The 13,400-nt window shown below is 51.6% G+C and overlaps 1 protein-coding gene across 2 annotated transcripts in view; it reads left to right on the top strand.

Annotated features, from left to right (window-relative positions):
- The window catches only part of PEAR1 (platelet endothelial aggregation receptor 1), an 85,958-nt gene that overhangs the window by 50,415 nt on the left and 22,143 nt on the right, over positions 1-13,400 (top strand). For both annotated transcript variants that reach the window (XM_054999439.1, XM_054999430.1), the window contains exons 2-6: positions 2,838-2,933; positions 5,486-5,590; positions 6,199-6,299; positions 7,009-7,101; positions 12,496-12,742. In XM_054999439.1, the coding sequence (XP_054855414.1) occupies positions 2,839-2,933; positions 5,486-5,590; positions 6,199-6,299; positions 7,009-7,101; positions 12,496-12,742 (641 nt within the window). In that variant the 5' untranslated portion in view covers position 2,838. The remainder of the gene's footprint in view (positions 1-2,837; positions 2,934-5,485; positions 5,591-6,198; positions 6,300-7,008; positions 7,102-12,495; positions 12,743-13,400) is intronic.

The raw sequence follows: 13,400 nt of genomic DNA, 5'->3' as shown, positions 1-13,400 counted from the left end.
GTTTGGGCTGGGTTGTCATCAATACGTGGATGACACCCAACTTTTTCTGTTGATGGACGGCCAGCCAGACACGGCCCCAGACAATCTGGCCAGAGCTTTGGAGGCTGTGACGGCATGGTTGAAACAGAGCAGGCTGAAACTGAACCCGGTGAAGACGGAGGTCCTGCAGCTGGGACAGGGGGCTGCCAGACGGTGGGACCCAGCTCCCTTCCCTGGATGGGACACCACTGGCAACCTTGCCAGTGCTGAAGAGTCTGGGCGTGCTCCTGGATGACTCCCTATCGATGGAGGCCCAGGTCACGGCGGTTGCAAAGTCTGCATTTTTCCATCTTCGTCAGATCAGGCAACTTACCCCCTACCTGACGCCCCAGGACCTGGCTACAGTGATCCATGCAATGGTCACCTCCAGGCTAGATTACTGTAACTCACTCTATGCTGGGCTACCCCTGGGCCTGATCCGGAAACTACAACTGGTCCAGAATGCGGTGGCACGGGTCCTGACTGGTATACCTTACCAGTCACACATCACACCTGTCCTGCACCAGCTGCACTGGCTTCCGGTTGAATTCCGAATCAGGTTCAAGGTGTTGGTTCTTACCTTTCAAGCCCTGAGCGGGTTGGGACCGGCATATTTTCGGGACCGCCTCTCCCTGTACGTTCCCTGGAGATCGCTTCGATCAGCGAATAAATATTTACTTGTGGTCCCCGGCCCTAAGGAAGCCCGCCTCGCTTCAACCAGGGCCAGGGCCTTTTCAGTCCTGGCCCCAGCCTGGTGGAACGCTCTGTCAATGGAAACCCGGGCCCAGCGGGACATATTATCGTTCCGCCGGGCCTGTAAGACAGAGCTGTTCCGCCAGGCGTTCGGTGATTGAAGGGGGCGGTGCCATGTCGGCCTCCCACCTTTGGGGTGGGGGAGGATTCTCCCCACCACTGCACTTTGTTAATTTGTTTTATTATTTGTATATTGATTTTAGTTCTTGTTTTTATCGATTTTAACTGTTCACCGCCCAGAGCCCCTGGGGATGGGCGGTATATAAATTGAAAAAATAAAATAAATAAATAAATAAAATGCAGGAGAGCCAGTGGGGCCTCTCCATTATCTGTTGAAAATATGCACTTTTCCAGCACGTGTCCTTGAAAGCGAGCTGCTAGCAGGGAACATTGTACCTGTTCCCAGAGACTGGGATATTTTCCTTTGTACTTCATTTAGACTAAACTAATCAGTTCCCACACAACCTCTTTGGGTTTTCGCGCCAGAATGCCAACGGACCCGGGAGGGCGGGAAGTTTCCCTATATTTAGTTCTGCCTTTGTTTGAATTGTCACTTCTGCCAATTGCCTGGCCACATTTGAAGTTAATAATAAATCAGAACCCCCCCCCCCACTCAGCTGTACGTTTAGTATAAAGGATGTGATCACCACACCACTCAAGCCTTGTAAAAACTTGTTGGGTTTTGCAAGTGCCACCCCTTCCGTCAAGAAAGGGTAAAGCTGAAGTTTCTGTAAACTGGTGATAGCAAGTTTAGCACACAGAGCCAATTAGGTGTAGAGGAGACTCTTCTGGCCGGAAAGGGGGAGGCTTTATTCTCAGTGAAGTGACCCTAAGATTGACTATTGGCTGATCAATATATTGGGGATAGTTCATGCTATTCTGCACATACGCAGAAAGAAAGAGGGAGCAAAGAGGCGAGATGGAGTGTATCAGAACTAGAAAGATAAGTTAGACTGTTGTTTTCTTTTCATGTAATCTTTTCCCTCATTTTTGAAGTAAACCTTTCCTTAGAAATTAAACACGCACATGTCTGTGCTGCATTATTCAGCTGAGTTTTATTTACTCTGCTAAATATCCAACAAAAGTGCTAGCCACACATTATCTTGTCTGATTTAAGCTTTTCTCATTAGTTTCCCTCATATGACCCAAGACTTGTCAGCTAAGATGTGCTCGAAACCCACCACAGTTGGTGCCGCGACTTAATCCCCCCCGCCCGTGGCCTCGTGCGGATCTTGCCTTCCCCTTGGCTTGCTGGTTCACCAGACCCCATCCAAGGATTTGGGATTGGTGTGCAAAAGTCTGCTCAACTAGAAATCTTTGGTTTCCCCTGTGGCTTTATTTCTTTGGCCTCTTGTCTCCACTTCTGGAGCAATACATGTTACACTCTGTGTGTGTGTGTGTGCAAGTGCACTCACAAACATTGCTGTTTAACATGGACATTCTAGTGCTGAGAATCATTACTGTGTGTTTGATATTGTCATGACTGTTTAAAAGTGTGAGCTATTCTTTGCATTAAAGCGTTCTCTGATTTTGTCACATTTTAGATCTTAGTGCTTCTTCCAGATGTGTTTAAGACCCTTGTTACGTTGCCAAATTATCCCTTACTTACAATTATGTCTATCATCCCTCAGGGCCCCGAATTATCAGGAGAAAGGCAGGTTTATAAATACTTTGATCACATCATGAGAAGACAAGACTCTCAGGAAAAGTGGATAATACTAGGAAAAGCGGTAGTCGGAAAAGAGGAAGATCCAAACTCTTGCAGAATCTAAGTCTGTTAGTGATAGGATGTTTTGGAGGTCTTTCAATAATAGGATCTCCACATGTCTCAGATGACTTAACGGAACATAACACACACAAATATTGAATTAGAGATAAATAGGAATGAGAGGTAGAAGGGTTTTTGCCTTGGAAAGTGGTCTCCATTCACACATGCCCACGTGTCTAGGACACGGGTTTTCTCAGCCAAATGTAGCCATGGTGATTGCAATCAGCGCCGAGCCCTCTCCTCCTCCTCCTCTGCATCTCCTGCCTTACGGTCAACACGGCCTTCTTCTTCTCACCAGGATGAACAGGTGCGCAATTCTCTTGCTGTGGATGCAGCTGGACTGGGGTGCGTCGCTCAGTCCCAACGACCCCAATGTCTGCAGCTATTGGGAGAGGTAAGAGGCTGGGGGGAGATGACCAATGACAGGTCTGAAGCAGAGGTAGGTTGAAGAGGATCGTTGTAGCCAAAATATTGCCTTTTCAAACATCTGGTGTATGCTTGTGAAAAGGAAGAGCAAGATTTGGGTCCAGTAGCACCTAGGAGACCAATTAGATTTCCAGCAGGGCATGAATCTCGAGACTCAGGGTACGTAACCTGAAACCATCTTCTGAAGTGGAGAACTTCTTAAGCCCAGTTATAAATGGCCCATCAAAGAAACCATCTTACCTGCCTACAGGACGGTAGTCAGTTTCACCAAAGCCCACTGAAGGTGGAGATAGCCTGGCCTAGAATTAATTTTGCTTCCCGTGGCCTTAATTGTTGCAGTTCCTCTTCTAGCTCCATCTTCAGCCAGCTGGGGGTGATATTTCCCTCTCCAAAAGAGTCAGAGGTTTTGGTGTGTGCATGTTTGCTGTTTTGTGCCATATGATCAAGAGATACAGTTTTGCCTGAGATCCTGTATTACGTGTTCCTGCGCACTCTCGGAGTTCTTGGTGAACTGCAGCAACCAAGCTGGGGCCAATGAGGCCAGGGGACGAGAAGCTGTCTAGAAATTCCCGCTTACCTAGTAACCCAAATTTCCTTTCCTGGGATGCTATAAACCCTTTGCTTCAGCAGGCCAGTTTGCCCCCCACCCCCAATGCCTCTCAGCTGCCGTTTCCACACAAGTTCTTTGCCCTGGGTTCAATGTTCTTAGAAAGAGGGGGGTGGTTCCTGCTACTCAACACCATACTGATGCCAGGGGGTTGGACTAGATGGTCTGTATGGCCCCTTCCAACTCTATGATTCTATGAATTCATGCACCTTCTGGGGTTTCCCTGGCTTTCTCCTGAACTTTCCCAAACTAGCTTTGCTACAAAGGTTTGGGAAGATCACAGCGAAGCCTAGATGGCTGCTCTGTGGGCAGGAAAGTTTGGATTTTTTCAGTCCCGTCCACCTGTCAGCCACTTTCTCCACAGCAGTTGTCCCCACCCCCCACCCCCATCAAGGGCTTTTTAAAAAGCTGGCAATTGAATATCATAATAGCGATATAACACTAGAACAATGTATGTTAAGAGGTTTTCTGAATTCCCAGGGTTTGTTTTTTTAAAGGCTCTAGCCCCTTCCGTTGCAGAGGTATAAGGGGAAAGGCATATATCTGCAGAGTTTTAAAAATGAAAGCTGGGTATTCAGAGAACCTGTTGCACAGATTGTTATAATGATATATTAATATAATGATATGAAATTGCGGATTAGTAAAAAACAACTTTGTAAAACCTGTGGTGGTGGGGGGGGGGGGCTGCTGCCCGGGGACCAGAGCAGGGAAGCTGGCGGAAGCCTGCTGTGTGGAAGCCCCATTGCCTCTGTGGAGTATCAACACGCAGAGTGGAAACGGGGGAAAGAGACGGGCCTCTCCCTGTGTGGAAAACACAATCCTGTGCTTTCCAGACCCTTCAGTCCTCATCAGCCCATCTGGGCTGGTCCCCTTTGTGGTTCCTTCAGAAAGTAATCTTTTCCCTACATAATTGAACATCCCCCCCCCCCCCCAGTAAACAGGAACTCTGACCTTCTTGGCCGGCGGCCTGGTTTTGCTGCTCTTATCATTTGCACAAGCCAAGCAGTTCTCTATTAAAGAAAACAAGCAGGGGACCCTCAGCTCTCCCGAGGTGGGTGAGTGGGTGGGTGGGTGGAATCGCATCCCTTCTGGATCCCCCTCTCTGTTCCCCTGGGCTGTCCACTTTCTTGCCAGCCGGCCCTGGCTGCTCCAGGGGTGGTGGGCAGCAGCTCCCGGTCTCGCCCTCTCCTGTCCACCTGCAGCACTGCTGCTTCTGCCCACCTGGCTAATGTGACCAGGAAGGGGGGGCAGGGGCAGCACCTGCTCTCCCCCTCGCCCCCTCTGCTGTGCATCTGCAGACGGACTGGCTGGTGGGGAAGGGAAGAGAGCCAGCAGGTGCCTCGTCGTGATGCCAGCCAGCCTGGCCGTGGTGGAGTTTACCCTCTCAGGTGGTGGGGGAGCGATGCCTGCATGAGGCCTAGAGTGTGGGGCCCAGCCTTCTCACCCGTCCCTTCCCTTCGGCAGCCTCAGCTGGTTGCCTCCCCCCTCCCGCTGCTGCTGGGCTAGTGCCAAATGGGGCCATTCAAAGGCCCAAGGCAGCATCTGCAGCCCAGCCTCGGATGTGCCACCTCTCTGTCTCTCCGCCCTTCCTTGCCACTCCTGCGGTCGCTGCCATGTGCCAGGGAGAGAGAACGCCAAGCTGGCTTGTGCCAGGGAGAGAGAACGCCAAGCTGGCTTGTGCCAATTGAAGCCTGTTTGAGTTGCAATTTCTGCACAAGTGCAAATATCACTTACCTGATTTAGGGTTTTTAAACACCCCTGATATGTGTAGAAAATCTCCTTTCTCTGTACATGGCCCTGATCCATGGATTTAGGGATCCACAGCTCGAGCTATGTTGGGAATTAGATATAGTAATTATGATATACAGTAATTATGATGTAAGAGTAATACAAACGAGTTTGATCTTTGCCAGTTTTACAACACCTTCCAAAGAGTCGTATATACAGCCGATTGCCCAGGTCTTCGTGGAACCCTGCGAGGGGACGTGGCCCTTTGCCAAGATCTGCACTCAGCACCGGTAAGAGGCATGCTTTAAACCAAAGAAGATGGCAAACTGGGCCTGAGCCATTGAACAGCCTAGACCTCTCAGCAGCATTACAAACACTTGGAGCACCACCGAGCTGCCTTGAGTCTAAGGAAATAAGGTGGAACATAAATATTTCAAATAATTACTAAGTGTTCTGGGGCGGCGGCTGTCTTGGCCCAGCTGAAAGGACTCTGGACTCCAATGCAGAAGCCGCTAAGGAGGAGCCTGGGGGGCCCTGTTGGTCCAGGGCTCTCCCCCCCCCCCGCCCCATTCCCCTGGGGCTTTGTCTGAGGCACCCTTGGGAGATGGAGGTGTGAGCTCCTAGCTCAACTACTTCCCCAATGACTTCCCCCCTCCCTGACCCCCGTTCAGCCGCAACAGCCTTTTTCTACAGGGCGTTTGGCACAACTCCGCCATGCCCGCCCCCGAGGCCCAGGTTAGCATCAGGATGTTTCTGGCTTTAATCCATTTCGTGGCTGTGTGACCCGGCCCACAAATGTGCCTTAAGCAGAATCCTCTGGGCAGCTGGCAGATGCCTCGCCCCGCTGCCCTGATGGCAACGCCCTGCCTGCTTCACGTTTCCCTTTGCTTTCCCTCAGGATCCTCTACAAAGCTGCCTATCGCCAAGGCGTGAAGGTTGAGTACCGGAGAAGGCACCGCTGCTGCCGAGGCTATTACGAGAGCGCCGACGTCTGTGTCCGTAAGTCCGCCCCTGGGGCACCAAGGGCCGGCCAGCTCTGGGCTGCCCTTGTAGGAAGCAGCACTTGGGCTGCAGGAGTTTGTGGGCCCGATCCCTCCCCCCCCCCCGCTTGTGGGCCTGCCTGTTCCATGAGAAAAGACTGATGTGAAGGGAGGGTGATGCCACACAACCCTCTGAGAAAGCCCTCAGCGATAAGTGAGGAGGCCAGCAGAAGCCGGGGGCGAGGGGAGGCGACTTGGAGGATGGCCAGCACTCCAGCACCACGAGATCAGGAAAGGACCCAAACTTGGGCTCTGCTGGTGGCTTCATGGAGAAGGGGCTGGCGAAGGAGGGTGCCATGAGCCCGAGGCAGCAGCCACCACTTTTACGTCTTCTTAGCTCTGGTTCCCCTGATACCTCCGAGGGCCGTGGGCCTCCCCCTTTCAGCCACTTGCTTTGTGCCGCTCCCAGACTCCACTCATTATTTCCAGACCTCTCCTTAGCTCTCATGAACTTTTGTAAAGCTGACTGGAGCCCACTCGGTTCCTCCTTGGCCACGTGCCCCCTCAACACCTCCAGAAGACTTTGTGATCCAAGGGAGGGCTGCTCTGCTGCCTGCCTGTCTGCCTGCCTGCCTTTCTCGGGCTGCTCTTTGGGAAGCAGGTGCCGCCCAGAGGATTTCTCAGCTGTCCTGTGACGTCTTCTCCCCTTCTTCCTCTCTGGCCTCCAGCTCGCTGTACCCAGGAGTGCGTGCACGGGAGGTGTGTGGCCCCAGACCAGTGCCAATGTGAGCAAGGGTGGAGAGGTGCAGATTGCTCCAGCGGTGAGTTCCTCGTCTCTCGCCTCGGCTTTGGTGCGCATGCTCTGAGAGACTGCATGATAGTCTTCTGTCGCACCCGAAAGAGCTCATTCTACTTTTCTTTGTGTATGTATGTATGGAAATATCAGTAGCCTCACCTGTGCCCCTCCCCCCCATGTAAAGTGCATGAACTCATCATCACCTCCTGATAAAGAAAATGGTCACAGCTTCCAAGGGCCTTTGCAGTAGGAGAATCTCCCATACAACTGCTGCCTGACGTCGCCCTGCCGCCTATCAGGGAATCATCCAGTCCCCCCGGAGTCTGCAAGGGCAAAGCCAGAAGGCCCCACGGCCACAGGCAGGACTGACCTGGCAGATCCGGCTGTACTGGTGCTGCAAGCAATGAGAGATGCCTCCAGATATGACACAAAGGGGGGGGGTGGAATGGTAAAATCCAGCAGAGTGCAGGGATGCTCCTAGAGCGGCATGTGCCCTGCGCGATGACATCACTTCCCAGAAGAGCCGTCATTGCACAGGCCGGGGAGCACATGTGCGCATGACAGACACAACACACAGTAAGTGTCAGGCCTCCGACCTCCCACCCAGGGGGTTGGGGACCTGGCAACCGTGCCCCACAGGCAGGACTGACCTGGCAGATCCAGCTGTACAGGCACTGCAAGCAATGAGAGATGCCTCCAGATATGCCATAAATGGGGGGAGGGGAGGGGCAGGATCTGCTTGGGTGACTTTGTGAGCATGGAGGGGCACACGTTTTCTTCTAAAACACGGCAGAGATCCGAGCCTTGCATGAAAAAGAAAGAAGCAGTTTTGTCGGCATGGATGCTGCCTCTTACCCAGCTCAGCATCCACGAGGGCAGCATATTCCAGGGCGGAGAAGACCCCTCCCCCCCGACCATTCCTCCTCCAGTCCTCCCGCTGCGTTATGTTGTATTCCTTCCCACAACTGACCCCCAAAGGAAGCTGTAAAATGAACCCACTGCAGCTGTTTTGAGGCTGCTGCTTCTGTTCTTAGTTGCCTCGGGACTCCTTTCGAGAACCCTGCGGGGTTGACGGAGGGGCTCTGAGGGTTTGCAAAGACCCTAACCCTGTTCCAGGGTTGAGGCTGCTGAACTTAGAACTCGTTTTGCCCACATGAGATGCAAGGACAAGTGTCAGATCCTGCAATCATCCCTGGGAATTGTAGTTAAAAAAACAACCATCCGCTCAACGTGATTCTCAGCTGGTGAGGGAAGGGGGAGTTTCACACACACGCACACACTCTTTCTCTTTCAAAAACTTGGGATTGGGGTGGGGGGATGGGGAACGATGTAACAAGAGACAGGAAAAAAGCCGAGATGTTTTGCGAGCGCGAGAGAAATCCAGTCCCTCCCTCCCATTCTTATTCTCCCAGCAGGAAATCGCAGCTCGGATTCCCCACCCCACCCCACACCTCCGTCTCTGAGCTGAAGGGAAACCAGATGACTGGGTTTTTGAAAGGGAACCAGTCCCTCTTTGGGAGAATCTCTTTGAAAGACAATCTCTTCAGTTGAGCGGCTGTTCTTGGCAAGAAAATCCACTTCGCTGGGGTGGGGTGGGGGGTGTTGTGGGACTACCATTCCCAGCAATGATTGCGGGACCAGTCGGGTGCCCTTCATGTGGAGTTTGTCTCGTGTGCTCTGACCCTCCGCGCTCCGTCTATCCCAGTTTCCTCCCACCCTTCAGTTTGGGTGCTCTCCTTTGTTTTGCCCTCCACAACAACCCTGTGAGGTGCCTGAGAAAGAGTGACAGTCCAGGATCGCCCACCGGGCCTCATGGCTGCATGGGGATCGGCACGTGCGTCTCCCCGACCTCAGTCTCTCTCTCCCTCACCATACTGGCACTAGTTTGGTTCCACAAATGACTCCAAATGCTCCACCCTGCAAACAGGCCTGGTGTGAGAGCTGTAAGACTGCGGCTTCCTTGGTTTCGGGGGGGGGGGCTTTCCCAGCCTTTCTGCTCCATTTGCTTGGAGCAGAATGGAGGACGCCTCCACCAGGGTTCAGTTTGCTGACTGCCTGGTCACTCCTTTGGCTTTCCCTGGGGCCACTGAGAGATCTGGCAGGTTTCATGCCCCTGGCCGACCCCCCTCCTCCCTCCTCCCCAGTTCACAAGGTCAGGAGGAGGTGTCAGGTTTTCACACCCTCCCACCCAGGCAGGAGGGTCGCTAGCTGGGAAGAAGCACTTCCGGGGGCAGAGGGCCGGCTGCCTCAGCTGGGCTGCAAAGAAGCTTATTTCGTCTGAGTACCCAAAAGGGGGATGCCGGGAAGATGGGAGGCCTTCTAAGTTCATCTGTTTTGTGGAGCCCAAGACCACCCGGGAGCCACTCAAGAGCATTCTTGCAAGAGCTGTCGCTGGGGGCTGCTGAACGGTGGGAATCCCTCCTAATTTAAGCCATTCAAGTGGGATTGGGAGAGAAGAGTGGGGTCTGCTTTCCTGGCTACTAAGAAGTGGAATGCAAGCAGCAGGAAGTTGGATGAGCAACTGCAAAAGTGTTTATTTTTAGTTTGCCTGATAGTAGCTCCAGCGCTGTCCTGTGACAGTTATGCGTTCTCTCATCCCTATACACCAACAGAAACGTTGCTGTGAAGAGCCAAAGGGCGAAGGGGCCTGATGGGAGGGATGGGAAAGAGCAGTCCAAAGGGGAGCGAGCAGCAGAGCTGAAGGACTTGGCAGCCAGCAGTGGAAAGCGAAGCTCAAACGGGGACAGAAAACCGATGGCAGAGAAGTCCCTTTAAAGAAGACTCAGCTCCCCCCCGCCCCACCCCCCACCCCCGCCGACTAAGTGGTGGTGCCTGGGAAAACTTCAGCCCCCCCCCGTCATTGCTGCTGGGAAGGAGGGGGCAGGGGGGGTCACTCACCCTCAGTCCAGGACAGAAGCAGGAGAGGACAGGCCACGCTGCACGCTGAGGGAAAGAGCTCTTGCACACACTGAGGGGCTTTTAACTTTTCTTAATTTGAAAAGGAAAAAAGGAGAAAAAATTAAACCAAGCCTTATACAAAAGAGAAATAAAAATATAACAACAGTTTTGAGAAATCCACACATAAGCATCCATAAAAGGGTTTCAAATAGAAACAGAGCTGGAAGGACCCCACGGGTCATCTAGTCCGGCCCCTGCACAATGCAAAAAATTCACACCTATCCCCGCTTCGATGACTCCTGTTCTGTGCCCAGAGGAAGGCCAAAAACCTCCAGGATCTCTGGCCAATCTGGCTAGGAGGAAAATTCCTTCCTGACCCCAAAGTGGTCATTGGCTTTACCCTGGGCACAAAGAAAGGGCTGTGAGAGGCAAGCCCGAGCTCATCCTTCATGATCTGCCTAGGGTCATACTGAGTCACAGAATCAGCCTTGCTGTCAGGTGACCCTCCGGCCTCTGCTTAGAAACCTCCAAAGGAGACCCCCCACCACCTCCCAAGGAAGCCTGTCCACTGAGGAAGCAGTCTATTCAGGAATTCCTCCTAATGTTTAGCCAAAAACTCTTTTGATTTAATTTTAACCCATTGGTTAAAGCAACAGAAAACATCTCTGAAGCAACGGAAAACAACTCCGCCCCATCCTCTATGAGGACAGTGTAGGTGGGAGCCATGTTGGTCTGTAGTAGAACAGCAGGACTTGAGTCCCGGGGCACCTTAGAGACCAACAAGGTTTTCAGAGTTGAAGTCGAAAGAAGGGAGCTCTGACTCTCAAAAGCTTACACTCTGAAAATCTAGTTGGTCTCTCAGGGTCCACAGGACTCAAATCCTACTGTCCATCCCTTCAGATAGTTGAAGAGGGCTATCATATTGCCCCTCAGTTGCCTCCTTTCCAAGCTAGACATACCCAGCTCCTTCAGGCTAAACATACCCAGCTCCTTCAGCCTTTCCTCATAGGACTTGGTCTCCAGACCCCTCCCCATCTTCGTTGCCCTCCTCTGGACACGTTCCAGCTTCTCTATAGCCTTCTGAAATTGTGGTGCCCAAAAATGAACACAATACTCTAGGTGAGGTCTAACCAGAGCAGAGTAGAGCGATACCATCACTTCTCATGAGGTGGACACCATGCTTCTGTTGATACAGCCCCAAACCGCATTTGCCTTTTTAGCTACCACATCACACTGCTGACTCATGTTCAGTGTGTGGTCTACTATGCTGTTTTAGTTGTTGTTCTCTGTCTTCTGACTGTCAGAACTAGGCTTGCCAGCCCCCTATCTAAGGCAGGGGTTCCTCTGTCCCCACATGTGAGACACACACACACATCCATCAGGAAAGTGACATTATTTTCTGGCACAACAGGAACGCTCTGGGTCATGCTGAGGCCCAATTCATTAACAGTCATCCGTTTGGAGATGATTTTTAAATGAATTGGGTTTTAGGGCAACCCACTGCTCTCCCGTCATGCTGGAAAATGATGTTGTCTTACAACGTGACAAGAGGGTGTGCAAACAATGCGTACTTTGCACGTGCACAAAAGGTAAGTCGTCCACTGCCTCCCCCCCCCCCCCGGTCACAGCACCCCGGGATCCCTGCTTGGGCTGTCAAGAAGCATTCTGGAATCTCTGGGGTTTCTGCCCAGACCATCGCCACATGACGACGAGGGTCATGGCAGTTTCTTATGTGGAGATTTTCAGGCATGCAAGCTCGAAACCTGAAGTCTAACAGACTGAAATATATTTAGAAATATTGTCTTATATTTAGATATTTAAGAAATATTGTCTTATATTTAGATTTGACCCATGTTTTTATAGCACTGTTGTGTTATAAAGAACTCTATGTGGCTCATATACTTAGAATTAAGGGTCTTTTTAGAAATAAGTAGAACTATATAGTTGAGCTTGATTAAGAGTATAGTATGTAGTCTTTGATTCTGATTCAAAAGGGAAACTGCCTCCCTTTTGAGCAGGCTACCAGTATTCACAGAGTGTAAAACCCAATATTCACCACGCAAATTGGAAAACTCTTGCATAGCTAACTTAGGTGAAGTGTCATAGCAAGGCAGTAACCTGGGCGCGCCCTTCCAACAGTCCCTTGCCCAACCGCTGTCTGCTGTGTGCCTGCAGCCTGACGCAGAACGCACTCGGAGGGGGAGTGTGCAGGCCGGGTCTCTGGCCAACTGCTTCGCATTGGGCAGCAGCTGAGTCCCTGAGCTGCCTCCCCTGGGCAGTCATGTGGCTGAAGCCATCGCCTTTCGGAGCTCGGAGCAGAACCAGAATCTCAGCAGTGGCAGCTGCAGGGAAATGGCCCTGACAAGGGTACCCCTGCCCCATATTAAAACCTGTGATATGCAACAGCTCAAAAGTTCCCACCTCCATGGGAGTCGCTAGTGCTGCTATGACAAGCAGATGCTACAGGCATCCTGCGCTTTCTAACCTCTGCGCGTTCATGTTCTCTCTCTCATATATCCAGAGTGTAATAACCTCTTTTGGGGGCCTGATTGCAAGAACTCCTGTGCATGTGTGAATGGAGGCACTTGTGACCCTGTGACTGGAGCCTGCATTTGCCCACCAGGGTACAGGGACCCTCTGTGCCAAGAAGCCTGTGCCCCCGGAACATACGGCCAAGCCTGCTCGCTAGGCTGCCACTGTGAGAATTCTGCATCCTGCGACCGGATTACAGGGGCCTGCCTGTGCCCCCTGGGATTCACTGGGCCGCAGTGAGTAGAGGAAAGGGTGAACAAAGCCATTGGGAAGGGGGCATTTGGGGGGCAGGGGACTGGCTTCTCTGGAGGGGGGGGCTTTCTGGCATTCCTCCAAAATCTCAAAGGGGCACCTGTGGGGATTCCAGGTGGTCGCCATCTGGTACCAGCCCACTGTATCATGTGGCTTCATTCAACTGAGGCCGAAATTGGGCACAACACAAGACTTTTTCTTCTTAGGGATCTATGCTGATTCTGATCCAGGCTGGGAAAAACAGGCTGATTTGGAGGGTGTACATAGTAGTAACAAGTCAATGGAACGTACCGGTTTTTTTAAAAAATGTAATAAATAAATGCAATCATAACAGACATATTAAAGAAACAAATTTTCATACAACATTCCATATGTTGAATCATAGAGTTCCAACGTTCATCTATTTGATACATACCCTTAAATTTCTGAAAAGCCATAAGCCTGGTGAATTTGTGCGGTTCAGTTGCGTTATCAATCCGTTCCCTCTCTGGAGAGTGAGGGTGCTGGCAAAGATCAAACAAGCTGCAGGCGAACGTTCAATAGAAGAACCCCCAAACCATTTGGAACTCTAATATATAATGAAGGAGAAATACTTCTAGTGTGTACAGCAGATGTATGCCTGAACTTTATATTAGCCGTCAT

This window comes from Eublepharis macularius, chromosome 1 (genome assembly GCF_028583425.1).
Source record: "Eublepharis macularius isolate TG4126 chromosome 1, MPM_Emac_v1.0, whole genome shotgun sequence".
NCBI lineage: Eukaryota > Metazoa > Chordata > Lepidosauria > Squamata > Eublepharidae > Eublepharis > Eublepharis macularius.
This window is presented reverse-complemented; position numbering and strand designations above follow the sequence as displayed.